At 39.8% G+C, this 14971-nt stretch overlaps 1 protein-coding gene across 3 annotated transcripts in view; it reads right to left on the bottom strand.

Moving 5' to 3' along the window:
• Positions 1-4691: 4691 nt before the first annotated feature.
• Positions 4692-14971, bottom strand: part of LOC117404722 (membrane-spanning 4-domains subfamily A member 4A-like) — a 32013-nt gene continuing 21733 nt past the window's right edge. For 2 of the 3 annotated variants that reach the window (XM_034914917.2, XM_059014609.1), the window contains 4 exons: positions 14442-14498; positions 12204-12344; positions 8747-8854; positions 4692-5172 (listed from right to left, as the gene is read on the bottom strand). In XM_034914917.2, the coding sequence (XP_034770808.2) occupies positions 5146-5172; positions 8747-8854; positions 12204-12344; positions 14442-14498 (333 nt within the window). In that variant the 3' untranslated portion in view covers positions 4692-5145. Of the gene's footprint in view, positions 5173-8746; positions 8855-10236; positions 10666-12203; positions 12345-14441; positions 14499-14971 lie in introns of those variants that run through there. The other variant, XM_059014608.1, reaches the window with a different exon arrangement.

Raw genomic sequence — 14971 nt, 5'->3', positions numbered from 1 at the left:
ACAACTGCAGGATTTATAATACACCTTTTAACGGTATGCACTGCAGTCTTTTTACATTGAGGCAGTATAGCCTCAAATGAAATAAAGAAATTATCTGATATTGCAGAGTCTATAGTAGAGGACATGCTAATTTCTAGTCCTCGAGAGAAGACTAAATCTAAAGTATGACCTTGTGGCAAAGTGGCTGCTCAGTTAGAACAGGTGCAGAGGTGATGCAGTGCAGAATCACAAATGGAAACTGTAATCCGGTTTGGAAAAGGGATCTTTATTTTGTAAAATCCCGGTCTGGTGACCAAACAATAATCCTCCGGCAATACACACCAATGTGTAAAGCTCACCAGGAAAATGATAATAATGATTTGCAAAACAAAACAAACAATAACACGTTATCCGAGCCCACAATAATACTAACACAGTCACCAGTCCGGGTGCGTGCAGTAGTGCTCAAAGTGGGTGATAACAAATAACACTGACTGTGGTGGTGTTGTTCCGGGTAGTGCTGGCCCAAGGCGACAGCTCCGGAGACGTGTTAGCCATCTAGTGAATTCACAAAACAAAAGACAATTACTAACAGTGCTACAAACAAACAAAACACTCACAAATACTATTTCACAGTTCAAAGGGGAATCTCTCCAGGAACTTCCAGTTTCGTGCTTCTCTGAACCAAGCGAAGGAAAAGATTTACGATTCTCCGGCCCCTTTATGCCATTACGCATGACGCCTTGGTAAACGATTGCAGCTGTCTTTACTGTCTGCAGCTGCTACATCGTTTCCTTTCTGGGTCAATACGTTCCTGCAACAGAGTCTCGCCTTCTTCCAGACTGACCGACTTCCCGTCCCAGGAAAAGAACTGTCAGGTCAGCCCGTCCAAAGCCTTTCTCTTTCGCTGCTTAGCACCCTCACAGGTCACGAGGGAGATTTACAACCAAACCATTATATGCGTGGTCCCAGCAGCTCGGGAAAAAATACCTGTCACATTCCCACCGAGCGCATGGGCCCCAGCGACCCCGTGCGGGGTCCAAGCAGCTCAGGAAACAATACCTGCCACCTTCCCACCAAGCGCACGGGCCCCAGCGACCCCGTGTGGGGTCCCAGCAACTCAACCTCTAGGTAAGACCTCACCTAGAATATTGTGTTCAGTTCTGGTCACCTCGTTACAAAAAGGATATTGCTGCTCTAGAAAGAGTGCAAAGAAGAGCGACCAGAATTATCCCGGGTTTAAAAGGCATGTCATATGCAGACAAGATCAAAGAATTTAATCTGTTCAGTCTTGAAAATAGAAGACTACGCGGTGATCTGATTCAAGCATTCAAAATCCTAAAAGGTATAGACAATGTCGACCCAGGGGACTTTTTTGACCTGAAAAAAGAAACAAGGACCAAGGGTCACAAATTGAGATTAGATAAAGGGGAATTCAGAACAGAAAATAGGAGGCACTTTTTTACACAAAGAATTGAGGGTCTGGAACCAACTCCCCATCCCTGGGATCCTTCAAGAAGCTGCTTGATGAGATTCTGGGATCAATAAGCTACTAATAAAGATAAAGATTCAAAGGATGAAAATTCCCCAATACTGTTCTGTTTACAATTATAAATATCAAGAAAAATACCAGCTAGCCCACCTCCCCATCCTCTTGCATGTGCTTGCTGGATGAAAGTATAACTGGAGGGAGAGGCTTCAATTAAATAAGTATTATCATCCACACTATGCCAGGTCTCAGTTCAAAATAAAAGCTAGATCTAGATGTAATGTGTTACACTCAGATGAGGAAGGTGTAGCTCTATTAGAAGGTAGAAGGTGTAGCTCTATTTAAAGGAACTCTAATAAGATTATTAACATTTGACCATTGAATTAAACTAGATATACCAGAATAGTGCCTACGACTTGCCCTAAAGATTTCAATGGTATTATGCCACCTTCAACAGAAACCTCAATATGAATAGAAAGCTGAAAAGAGGTTTGTGTAGTACTCTTAGGTTTACTCCTGGCTAGGTTTTTAATACTGATTGAATTTCCAGTACATGCACCCTGGGTAAAATATACATTTCTAAGAAGGGGGACAGATACTATTTTAATAGGAAGCGCAGCAGTGTGGAGTAGTGGTTAGGGCTCTGGACTCTTGACTGGAGGGTCATGGGTTCAATCCCAGGTGGGGGACACTGCTGCTGTACCCTTAAGCATGGTACTTTACCTAGATTGCTCCAGTAATAACCCAACTGTATAAATGGGTAATTGTATGTAAAAATAATGTAATTGTATATACAAATAATGTGATGTCTTGTTACAATTGTAAGTTTCCCAGGATAAGGATGTCTGCTAAGAAATAAATAATAATATTGAATCTGCTTAGGTAACTGAGTCCCAAAGGATGATCCAGTAAGTCACACATTTTTACAGTAGTGTCCTGTGTTTTCTGTTAACCTAGGTGATTCTTTCCAATTTGGGTGGAGACCTTTTTTTTAGAAACCTGGCCTCTCCCAAAAACTATCCCAATTATCTACAAAACCTAGTTTCTCAGATGTACACCATTTAGATAACCAGTAATTTAGGGAAGATAGTCTACTAAATGCTTCAATTAGATTCTGACACAATGTCTTCGCCTTGTGACAATGAAATGTACTTTTTTTGTAATTGTAAATAATGTAATTGTATGTAAAAATAATGTGATATCTTGTAACAATTGTAAGTCGCCCTGGATAAGGGTGTCTGCTGATAAATAAATAAATAATAATAATAATAATTTTGAGAATCTCAGATTCTCTGTATCTTATATCGTTTGTTCCAGCATGAATAATTAATTAATTTAATCATGATTTCCAGCCATCTTATCCAAGTTGGCCTCAATATCAGAGACCGTTGCTCCTGGAAAGCAATTTACTGCCACCTTATGAGAGTTTTTTTAAGGGTTAGGTTAACATTTCTAATAACAGAATCTCCCATTATGAGCATCTTGCTATCAGATGTGTCTCAGTTCTCATGTTGACTAAGGGGTTGAAGTCTATTCCTAATTTGAATTGAATCGCCCCCTAAGACTGATTCCCTTTTTCTGGGGGCAGCAAGTTCCTGGGTGCCAAGGGGCCCATTTAACCTCCCAGTTCTCTCCGAGCTGTCAGAGTCCAAATCCTCATCCAGTAAGGACTGGTACCGGTTGGACACAACAATCTCTGGAGTTGTCGCCCCTGTACGGCGTGCACACCCTTTCCTTCCCTTTCGACCCACAGTCACCCAGCTTTCTCTCCCTGTCTGGTCTGAAGTCTCCCTCCTCTACGCTAGTGGCGTGCACACAATTAATTAAGTCAGCCAAATATCTATTACTCTCTTACACTCTGATTACATTCTATATAGTAAATCGGTGTGCAAATTACTTAAACATTGCATACCAAACACTAAAAGTACACATAAACAAGGCTGAACTAGACTAGAAAGCGCTATAGTTCTAAACCCAATGATATCAAGCATATAGTTATTGAAATGTATTTTTGTTTAGGACTGTAAGTCGCCCTGGATAAGGGCGTCTGCTAAGAAATAAATAATAATAATAATAATAATTACTTAACTCCAAGCAAACACGTAGCATTGCTTATAGTCCGATTATAACCGTGTGCAAATCACCTACACATTGCGTGTCAGGCACTTCTACTTAAAAGTACACATAAGCGAGCTCTAAGTAAACAATAAAATATTGCAATTATAAACCCAATTACACCAAACATACAAATCAACAAGTGAACACTTGGCTCAAAGCGAACACATAGCGTTGTTTACACTCTCTGGCTGAGCCTGATGTATTCTCTCTCTCTCTCTCTCTCTCTCTCTCTCTCTCTCTCTCTCTCTCTCTCTCTCTCTCTCTCATCCCGTGTTTTTTTGTTTATTATATAACCTTCCAATAGCTTGCTTCCTGACCGGCTTTGTCCCACATCCAGTATAGCTGTTCTTGCGCCCACTCCAGCTCTATCTCTGTATCACTTACGTCTTGCAGCTCTTCCCCGTCTAAGTTTCAATTGCAGTTTAGTTTTCATTTCAGTATCTCTTGTCCGTTCTCTTTCTGTCACGAGTCTCTCGTTATCGCTTTTCTCTTCTCTTAACAAGCATCTTGTATCCACTGCTACTTCCTAGAAATACAAAAATCACTGCGGCCTCCTGGCCACATTAATCCAATCCCTAGTCACATTCAATCAAATCCCCTTTAAATTTTCAATGAGTTTCAGCTGGTAGTACTAATCCATCTCAGGAGGGCATGTCATTCACCAATACACTCGTGCAACAAAACAAATATAATTTACTAAATCAAAACCAAATAAGCCAACATCAATATTGCCAAAATAATATTAAATCACAAATAGAAAAAGGAAACACACAAAGTGCTTATAAAATCATAAATATAATACATAAAAAAACATTTGTGCAATACAAAACAAACCTCTAAATTTGCCTTGGTCACCTTGTGACACTAACGCAGACAAGGATGGGGCAAAGCATGTCACCACAAATCCATTACAGGGCAAAGGCAGTTTGCTCATCAAAATGAGGTGCATGCGCGTTGTGCCCTAGTGTTAGAGCAGGGGTCCAATCACGGTCCTGGAGGGCTATTCCACCCCGGGTTTAACAGGTAAAGAGATATAAATTATCTTTAGATACAAATAGAACTAGACTAAAAGTGTTTGCCTGGGATGGCATTTGAAAATTCAAAGAAGTTTTTTATTTTTTTATTAAGCAAAGCAATATATCATAAAACACCAAAACATATCTCAACTTATCACTTCTGTATACCATTTTCCTACCATGTTTATTTTTCATTATTTTGACAGAAAACATATTAAAATATACAAACAATATCATAAATGAACATGTGAAACATTTCAACTTTTAACTTATACTCAAAATACAAATTATCTTACTGAAATCATAAGCAAAACCAACAAATCCAAAGCAAATGAACACATTTTCATATCAATACAAATTCCCTGACAGTTTACACATGGGAGGATTTCATTGTTGTTTAACTTGTTCTGATAATAACACCTTGCAGAGATGAAGTCTTTAGCGCTGGCTAAGCTTTGCTAGAGGAGACGGAGGGACAGTTGTCTTCTTGACTGCATGCTTCTTATAGTTCGATTGAGCAAATCTGCACCCAGGTCACTGGATTCATGGCTGTGGAAAAGCAACCTCCGGCTGAAAAAGACAATGAAATGCACATTACTGAACTTAGAAGAGTTTCTCTCTCTCTTTCATTCTCATTTCATGGGGCAGGAACCAGGGCTGCAAGAGGAAGTGAGTGTTTTGTAACTTAGGATTCAAGGCGCAGTCTCTAGAGCAGGGGTGAGAGAGAGAGAGAGAGAGAGAGAGAGAGAGAGAGAGAGAGAGAGAGAGAGAGAACGGGACGGGCTGCAATCGACAGAGCCTTCCCTATGGAGTCGAGGCTGGCCCTGTCGGGCCTCCAGGCCGCTGAAAACAGAGTCCTCTGACTTCTCGGAGAGTCATTATAGGCCCAGCCTTGCAACTGGGTCCCAGTTAGCGACCAGGTTTGACCCTCAGAGGACGGAATGGCTCATATGAAGCCTTGACGTAAGGAACAAAAGAGAATCTGAAAGAACACAAATAATTGTTAGTTACGGGACTCAAGTACTAAGAGTAAGAGGGTCACGTCCCAGGAGGGTAAAGAAGGAAGTAAGACAGAGCCTTCTTTCTTGAGGCAAGATATAGCGCATGAGCTGCGAAAGAATAGTGTGGACGGTGGTCCCCTCTGACCACACAAAGAACCTGCAGAATTACTGGGACTCCAGGTCGAGGAAGTGAGACTCACTATGCCCCCAAAAGATGGACCACCGGCTCCCCACTGAACCTGCACCTGTGAAGACAAAGACCATGTGCCAAAGTATAACACAAAAGCAAGAAGAGACAAACAAAATAACTAAAATAGATGGTTAGTGGAACAAGCTATGTGTCGGCCATCCGTCCGGTGGAGAAGAAAAAAAAACCCTTCTATTAGGGGAAAACCTCTGGTGGTCCTGGTGGAGAGTGCGCCCCTACTCCGGGCATACTAGCTATAGACTGGTGAGCTGCAGTGATTCCTCGGAGTGTCAGATGTACTGCTGGGATGGATGCATTATTGTAGATGCTTGGAAGATGGAGAGCTTGTTTGATGAAATTGTGAGAAACTGATATCCAAACAATTAAAGATGAGCTGCTGGAACTTTATTCGTTGATTGTTCCAGTGTTGCAGCAAGGTGTACCACATACTGATGTCTAGAGACATGAGGTGCTGACCATCTGTGACAGGGTCTTACGTCACGTGCGTGGGTAGCCGCTGTTTACAAAGTACAGAGAGACAACTGGGGGTGGAGTTGAAACGCCGGCACAGGCGCGCAGGATTTATTAATACAAACAGAAAAGGAAGTAAAAGGTGGTCATGTACCGTTACCAGCCATGGTAATGCACAGAGGACACATACAGCAAGCTGTACAAAAGGCAAAATAAAACACAGTACAAAAACTACAAATAAAAGGTGCCACAGATCGAGCGCTAGCCTTAAACCGAGGCGTCCCGCTCCAGGAACCGGCTACACTACGTAACCCTCGCTATACATCACATGGGATCACTATCCCCTAAACTAACCTACTCATGAGCCGGTATTCATACAACGACTCGTGCTGCTTCATACAGCCTTGGCTGGGCATTGCGTTCACAAGCACCGCTTGCAGTCTCAGGGTTGCGTAGCTGTCGTTCCTGCAGCGCGGACGCTCTGCTCTCGAGTATACGCCGCTCCCCTCTGGCATGGTGTTACAGTCACCCCGGACCATCTCCCGCGGATGCTTTTGAACTGACGGACACTCGGTCAAGACCCGCCCACCTGCTGATTGAGGTCCAGCACAGCCAATCACTTGCTGCCCTTCCCCTCAACCAAGCCTAGCAGGCAGCAAGTCTCAATCGAGCGCCCGTCTGTAAACAATAATGTAATTAAACAAATCAACTCCAAAACGATACACAATAAACCCATTTCCCCATACAAATGATACCAACACTAAATACACACGTGCAGGGCAATCGCCCTGCTACACCATCCTATGTGTTAGTTAATACAGGATCGATCAGTGGTTTGCTACTATCATGTCTGCTTGGAATGGAAAAGGTGAACTCACATTCAGAGACTGGGTTTCACAACTCCAGTCATTCTCCTAATAGTGGAACTCTTTAACTCATAATCAAGACAGATTTCCAGTCTCGTACCACGTCCCTCACCATGTATTAATGCTTGTAGTATTTGAAAGGATGAGCGGACATATTAGATAGGGATTAGCGTTAGCCTTGACTGCAGAAATGGCTGCCATAATCCGATTATTGGAGGAAAGCTGGAGTACTGGAAGCTCTGGAGGAGGGTTTCTTGATCATGAAAGATATTTTTACATGAGAATCCAGGTTTTTGCAGTTGAGGTGAGAGTGAGAAGGTGCGATATGAATGTTCTGCCTTGGGGAATAATGTGCATTGCAAAATTGAATTAGCCGAGGGGAGATAACGGGTTGCGTTTAGAGATTGATTTTGATACTTGCGCAGACGAATGCACGCCAGGTTTGTCGAGTGGGAGGCTGGCTTCGGATTTGACAGTGTCCAGGGTGATTCAGAGAAACCGTGGGAGACCGCGATGAACAGCGTATGTGTGTCTTTGACTGTGGGGCGGTACAGAGCGTATGTTTGTCTGTCAGCGTGGGGCGGTGCAGAGCGTATGTGTGTCTATGACCGCAGGGCAGTGCAGAAGGAGGGGGTGGAGATTAGCACAAGAGGCTGAAGGAGGAACTGCAATGGTGGTGGAGCGATTGTCTAAGCCATCTAAATGAACGTTTATTGCTGACAAGGCGTTGCTGGTGCTGCTGAGCGAGCAGGGTCGGGGTGGCAAGTGAAATTCAGCTTTGCCGGGGTAAAATCAAAATTATGAGAATATCTTTAGTTCAGTAACAGTGAAAACTGGAAGTGTACAGGATGGGAAAGTCCAGTAAAACAGCAGTGTGAAGCCTGTTTCCAAAAATTAAACAAAAACAACAACTCAGCCATTTCTTAGAACTTGCAAGCAGTCTAAATTAGAATCGTACTTGAAAATGTTCCCTTTCAGAAAAATAAAATGAAATGAGCTTGGAAAATAACCCTTAATGTTGCACAAATATCAAAAGAAACCATATGTGGTCGCTGGCCTTGATTTCTGACTACAGGCACTTGCTGTGGAACATTGAGGGCAGCTTTGCTTTTTACCTGCATTTTACTTTTTTCCATAGGTGTGTAAATATGTTCAATTGCCTTTAATCCTAGCCAAACCCCAGGCTATCTTACATAGAAATTAACAGCAGAGTCATATTATTAAGTTTGTTACATTACACTTAAAGAAAACACACAACAGCATGATTATTCACCCATTGTCCAGGTAGTGTGAATAGGATGATGGTGCATGTTTATGGAGAATAGAATACAGGGCAGCAGTGTGGAGTAGTGATTAGGGCTATGGACCGGAGTGTTGTGTGTTCAATCTCAGGTGGGGGACAGTGTTGCTGTACCCTTGAGCAAGGTACTTTGCCTAGATTGCTCCAGTACCCAACTGTATAAATGGGTAATTGTATGTAAAAAATAATGTAATCTGTATAATGTGAAATAATGTATAATGTGTATAATGTGATATCTTGTAACAGTTGTAAGTCACCCTGGATTAGGGCGTCTGCTAAGAAATAAATAATAATAATAATAATAATGATACACATTTACCATGGCAGTGTAACAGCATTCAGATTTGCATCCAAAGGCTGATGTAGCGATAGCGATGCACATCTCCAAAATGTTCAGCACCAAAAGAACTGCTACAATGCCTAAAGTCTGTAAAACACAAATCATTTCATTAAAAAGCCATTGTCTAAACAGCACATTATAACAAGAATGAAGCCTATTATAGGATATACTAGAGGCTGGGTTTCATTATAAGATGGTAAAGGTAGTGAGTCCGGAGATCTGATGCAGGACTTTGTGGAGTAGTCTTTTCTCAACAATGATCTTAACTTTAAGCAATAGTTACAGATTCGACTGCATGTCAGGGGTGTTATGTCCGTACTATGCATCCTAGTATAGTAATATTATAGATAATATTAAATATTACATACAAGGCAGTTAATAATAATATAATGGGATTTTAACTACAATAATGATCTATAACTATAAAACTCAATTTTAAAGAGTAAGTAGTGGGGTTCCAAAAAATATAGCATTACACATCATCACATGTTAAGAACATAAGAACATAAGAAAGTTTACAAATGAGAGGAGGCCAGTCAGCCCATCTTGCTCGTTTGGTTGTTAGTAGCTTATTGATCCCAGAATCTCATCAAGCAGCTTCTTGAAGGATCCCAGGGTGTTAGCATCAACAACATTACTGGGGAGTTGGTTCCAGACCCTCATAATTCTCTGTGTAAAAAAGTGCCTCCTATTTTCTGTTCTGAATGCCCCTTTATCTAATCTCCATTTACGAACCCTGGTCCTATTTTCTTTTTTCAAGTCAAAGAAGTCCCCCGGGTTGACATTGTCTATACCTTTTAGGATTTTGAATGTCTTCTTTGTTCGAGACTGAATAGATTCAATTCTTTTAGCCTGTCTGCATACGACATGCCTTTTAAACCTGGGATAATTCTGGTCGTTCTTCTTTGCACTTTTTCTAGAGCAGCAATATCCTTTTTGTAACGAGGTGACCAGAACTGAACACAATATTCTAGGTGAGGTCTTACTAATGCATTGTAGAGTTTTAACATTACTTCCCTTGATTTAAATTCAACACTTCTCACAATATATCCGAGCATCTGTTAGCCTTTTTTATAGCTTCCCCACATTGTCTAGATGAAGACATTTCTGAGTCAACATAAACTCCTAGGTCTTTTTCATAGTTCCCTTCTTCAATTTCACTATCTCCCATATGATATTTATAATGCACATTTTTATTGCCTGCCTGCAATACTTTACACTTTTCTCTATTAAATATCATTTGCCATGTGTCTGCCCAGTTCTGAATGCTGTCTAGATCATTTTGAATCACCTTTGCTGCTGCAACAGTGTTTGCCACTCCTCCTATTTTTGTGTCGTCTGCAAATTTAACAAGTTTGCTTACTATACCAGAATCTAAGTCATTAATATAGATTAGGAATAGCAGATGACCTAATACTGATCCCTGTGGTACACCACTGGTTACCTCACTCCATTTTGAGGTTTCTCCTCTAATCAGTACTTTCTGTTTTCTACCTGTTAACCACTCCCTAATCCATGTGCATGCATTTCCTTGAATCCCTACTGCGTTCAGTTTGAGAATTAATCTTTTATGCTGGACTTTGTCAAAAGCTTTCTGGAAATCTAAATAGACCACGTTGTATGCTCTGCAGTTATCCATTTTCAATGTTGCATCCTCAAAAAAGTCAAGTAGGTTAGTTAGACATGATCTCCCTTTCCTAAAACCATGCTGGCTGTCTCCCAGGATATTGTTACCATATAGGTAATTTTCCATTTTGAATAGTTTCCATAAGTTAACATATTATAGAAGTCAGGCTTACTGGTCTGTAGTTACCTGGTTCGGTTTTGTCTCCCTTTTTGTGGATCGGTATTACGTTTGCTATTTTCCAGTCTGTCGGTACAACCCCTGTGTCAAGAGACTGTTGCATGATCTTGGTTAGCGGTTTGTAAATAACTTCTTTCATTTCTTTGAGTACTATTGGGAGGATCTCATCTGGCCCATGGGATTTGTTTATTTTAAGAGCTCCTAGTCCCTTTAACATGCTAAAGTTATGCTAAAGTTATTTAAAATTGGATAGGAACAGGTCGACATGCGGGGCATATTGTCCGTGTCCTCCTTTGTAAAAAACCTGTGAAAAGTAATCATTTAATATATTTGCTATTTTTTTTTCTTTATCTCTGATTTTGCCATTTGTGTCTCTTAGACATTTAACCTCCTCTTTGAATGTTCTCTTGCTGTTATAATATTGGAAAAACATTTTGGAATTGGTTTGCTACAACTGTTTAAATAACTTACCTGCAATTTTTATTTTCATTGTTAACATCCTGACAACTTTTTACACTTATAACTTAAAAGTCTGTTTCAAAGCTCTTTTCAAAATGTCTGCTCTAGTGTACTGGGGTTTGAGATCTGTCCTCTAAATCAGGGGTTCCCAAACTTTTTTACTTGAGGCCCACCTGTTCAGCTGCATTAGCACTCCTTGGGAAAATGTCAAATTAAAAACATCTTATGTTTTAAACCTGTAACATTCTAAATAAAGCTAATCTACACTGTCCTTTATTCATTTGAATAAATATTGTGAAAGAGGGAAATATGCACCAAGTAATTAAAAAAAAAAAACACTTTAGTGAATAAAATAAATTGCAAAAACTAAGACATTTTAAATGGATCCTCAAACAAGAAAGTGCATGTCTTTTATTATTCCCATTCATAAATACCTGAACAGGAATCACTTTGAGTAAAACCAGTACAACGCGCACACAAACATAACTCTTAAATCCAAATTTCCGAACACCGTGTAAACTAAATCCTCCAGCTGTTACCTCATACGATAACTGTCATGCACACAATGCAGAAGGAAACGAGAGCCTTGCATAAGTTACTTTTTTCGCAACTACTCTGTACAACAAAATACAACTTGCAAAATCACATTCAGTGGGCTTGCAACACCCCCCCCCCCCCCCTCCAAAAAAAATCAGAGCTGTGCCAATTAACCAAAAAAAATAAAAATAAATCGGAGCGCAGCTGCACCACTTAACCAAAGAAAACCCGTGCTCTGGCTTTTCTGTTCCGTACAACATCATGGATCATTATTGCTGTGTTACCTCTGGACAATAATCCTTACACTACCTGAGCACTAGAGAGGCCATTTTGAAAAGAAAAATTACAGGTACGTTATTTAAACAGTTGTAGCAACACGTGCGGACGTGTTTCACTATTTTCTTTTCCAGAAACCCGCTACTTACTCTTTATGGTATGTACAAATGATATAGAAAAGAAACTGGTAAAAATCAGACAAAAAATTTCTGTTGTTGTATGTGAGGGAGTGACAGTGAAACAGTGAAAGAGAAGCACATGAATGAGACAAGAGTTGAAAAGGAGGTGATAAAAAAGGAAAAAAACTAAAATGATAAAAGAAGAGAGAGGTTGAAGATTGCAGGCGGTGCAAACACTTACCATGTGATCCACGTCGATTAATAACTGGTTATAAGGTGGAGATATGCGGAAAGATAATATGGTCACGCTTATTGAATAGAGAATAATTCCAAATCCAGCAAAAACAGAACTGACAACGTTCATCCCTAAACATGCCTTCACCTAGAAGTGAAATAAAACAACAACATTACAAATACAAGTTTTATTCTTAATCAGATCAATACATTCAGAACTAGTGTCTACGTTATCTCTTATATGATCACATATTCACAAGGGCTACATTTACAACATGCACACTGATTGTAGTTCTATTATTTCTGAAAAAAAAAATCTACTGACCCTGTCCTTTTTTATTGTGACATGGGTTTTCAATAATGATGTGAATGATATTACACAAGTTCTCATTGTACTTACCTAATAGTGTCCATCCAGGTTACCAGGTGGAACTGGCTCGTTCTACTGGTCTCAGAGGATGGCTACGTGTCATTATTTGTTAAACGTTTCCATTACTACTAATTGCATGTGTGCTGTTAATGTGTTTCATGTGCTTAATTAACCCTCATCAGCAATGAGATCAGCAGTATCAATATCTTCACTGGAATATGAATACAACCCTTTGTCAAATTTGTACAGCTTTAAGTAAAATAACATTTTTCTGGTTAAAGATCTATGATTCTTTATTCCAAATTAATTACTTTGTCAAAGAAAGGTCATAGCTACTATAATTCTAGTAAGACAAGTACGATAATTTAGTCAGCCATGTTTCCAAAATCTAGAAAAGTATAGTAAGGTAACGGTATGATGACATCACAATTCTAGAAGAACGCTCCATTCTGGGTGCCAGAAGTCATTGTAAACCTAGCAATTGTTACAGGTATCTTTTCTCCTTTTTAACTATTTGCATACATGTACCCTTTCATTTGTATTAAGGTGACAATGCAGACTTGTTGTAAGAAACACTTCACCTCGACTGACACACTGTACAATGACATGTGAAAGTTATGTGGAGAGCTGCACATATGAGTGTTTACAAAGAGGACAGCGTCATCAACTCGAAGTGCTGGCAAGTTAAGCAGAGGTATGTATGAACAGTAATGAACAGTTTTAATTTGAGATCCATCTTTCTAATATCTATCAACTATGTAATTTATGGATGGATGCACACAAGGAGCAGTGTTTGTTAGAATACAGATGGGGCAATGTTTGTTATAATATTTGGATATTTGTCCCAGCACTAACAAAAATAATATTATTCCTTACCGCTATTTTCATGTCACACTACTAAAGTCTCTTCTCATCCATCTTATTTGCGACAGTAAGTATGGCTATGCTAATGTAAAACTGCATTAAGTTAGAAAGTTCACTACATTTGACTAGCTTTTGTTTTGTTAGTACAGCTTTAAAAAAAAATTCTTCTGTTTAGCAACTTGGCTGGCTGGCACTTTTTTTTTGCCTTGTCGTTTACCTGGAAAAAAGCCATTGTTTTTTCTAATTCGACTGTAAGGCGTTTTGGTCTTGTGGATGTTTTGCTGTTGACAGTACCTGTTTTCCTCTTTTTTGCCAACTGGAGTGCCTATGGACAGCCACACCAGCCGGTGAGACCGAACTGATGATATTATAAATGGGGACATTGTTTTGTATTGCTTGTTTTGCTATTTTTATATTCATTGCATCTACTCCCTGTTACGTGGGTGGAAGGCAAAAGTGATTTGGCAATGATGATTATTGTTTCCTTTTCCTCTTGGCCCTTCTCTGCGCTTCAATAGTTTTATTTGGTTTCTCACTCTGTTCTATGCTCACTTGTGTGGCATTTACCTGGTTTACTGGTGTTTATAAAATTACTCTTATAACAAGTATTGTGTGTGGTACAGAAATTAAACAGTTTGTTAATTAAACCTAGCAATCCTATTTTTGCTGTCAATCTCCCTTTCTGCCATCTACTTTTTATAATGTTATTTAAATAGTCTTTGGTATTAACCTATTCTGATTCTGGGAATATTGGGTTGGCCTTTTGGTCAAAGGTGGTTGAAAGCTGGATTGCGGTGCCTATTAAGGTGAAGGTTGATTAAGAGGACTTGCTGGGGGCTGCTGTGGCTGCACAAAATAACACTGGTGGCTGCATTTGAGAAATGCTGACCTAGGAAGAGCCTTAATATTAACTACACATTAAATGAATTAGTCGATTTAAGAAAGTTCAGCTACACAAAAAGTGTGTGTTACAGATTGCAGGTATTTCTATTTGTGTATCAGTATACTGACCAGACCTCTTCTGCGGGTATTCTCCGCTGCAACAGCCAGGGATCCAGAGATAATATACTGTAAGAGATACAAGATTTCCATTGTAAGCCATGATTATAAAAAACAACTGAAACTGTAAAAAGATTCAGTAGTATAGGACTTCCAACAGGCAGGACACAGTCAATACAGCACTGAAAGAAACAATCAAATTAGTTAAAGCTCATGGGAGGGACCAAGTTCACAGACACACTTATACAATAATAATAGTTCTCAATGCATGTAAAAGAACTACCTTAGTGAAGACACCAATAAATAACTCAACACATACTAATACATGTATTCAGTCTTGAACAAAGAAGATTACGTGGCGATCTGATTCAAACATTCAAAATCCTAAAAGGTATAGACAATGTCAACCCGGGGGACTTCTTTGACTTGAAAAAAGAAAAAAGGACCAGGGGTCATAAATGGAGATTAGATAAAGGGGCATTCAGAACAGAAAATAGGAGGCACTTTTTTACACAGAGAATTGTGAGGGTCTGGAACCAACT

This window comes from Acipenser ruthenus, chromosome 48 (assembly GCF_902713425.1).
Source record: "Acipenser ruthenus chromosome 48, fAciRut3.2 maternal haplotype, whole genome shotgun sequence".
In the NCBI taxonomy this organism is placed as follows: Eukaryota; Metazoa; Chordata; class Actinopteri; order Acipenseriformes; family Acipenseridae; genus Acipenser; species Acipenser ruthenus.
The sequence above is the reverse complement of the archived record's forward strand: the minus strand, read 5'-3'. Positions and strand labels throughout refer to the sequence as shown.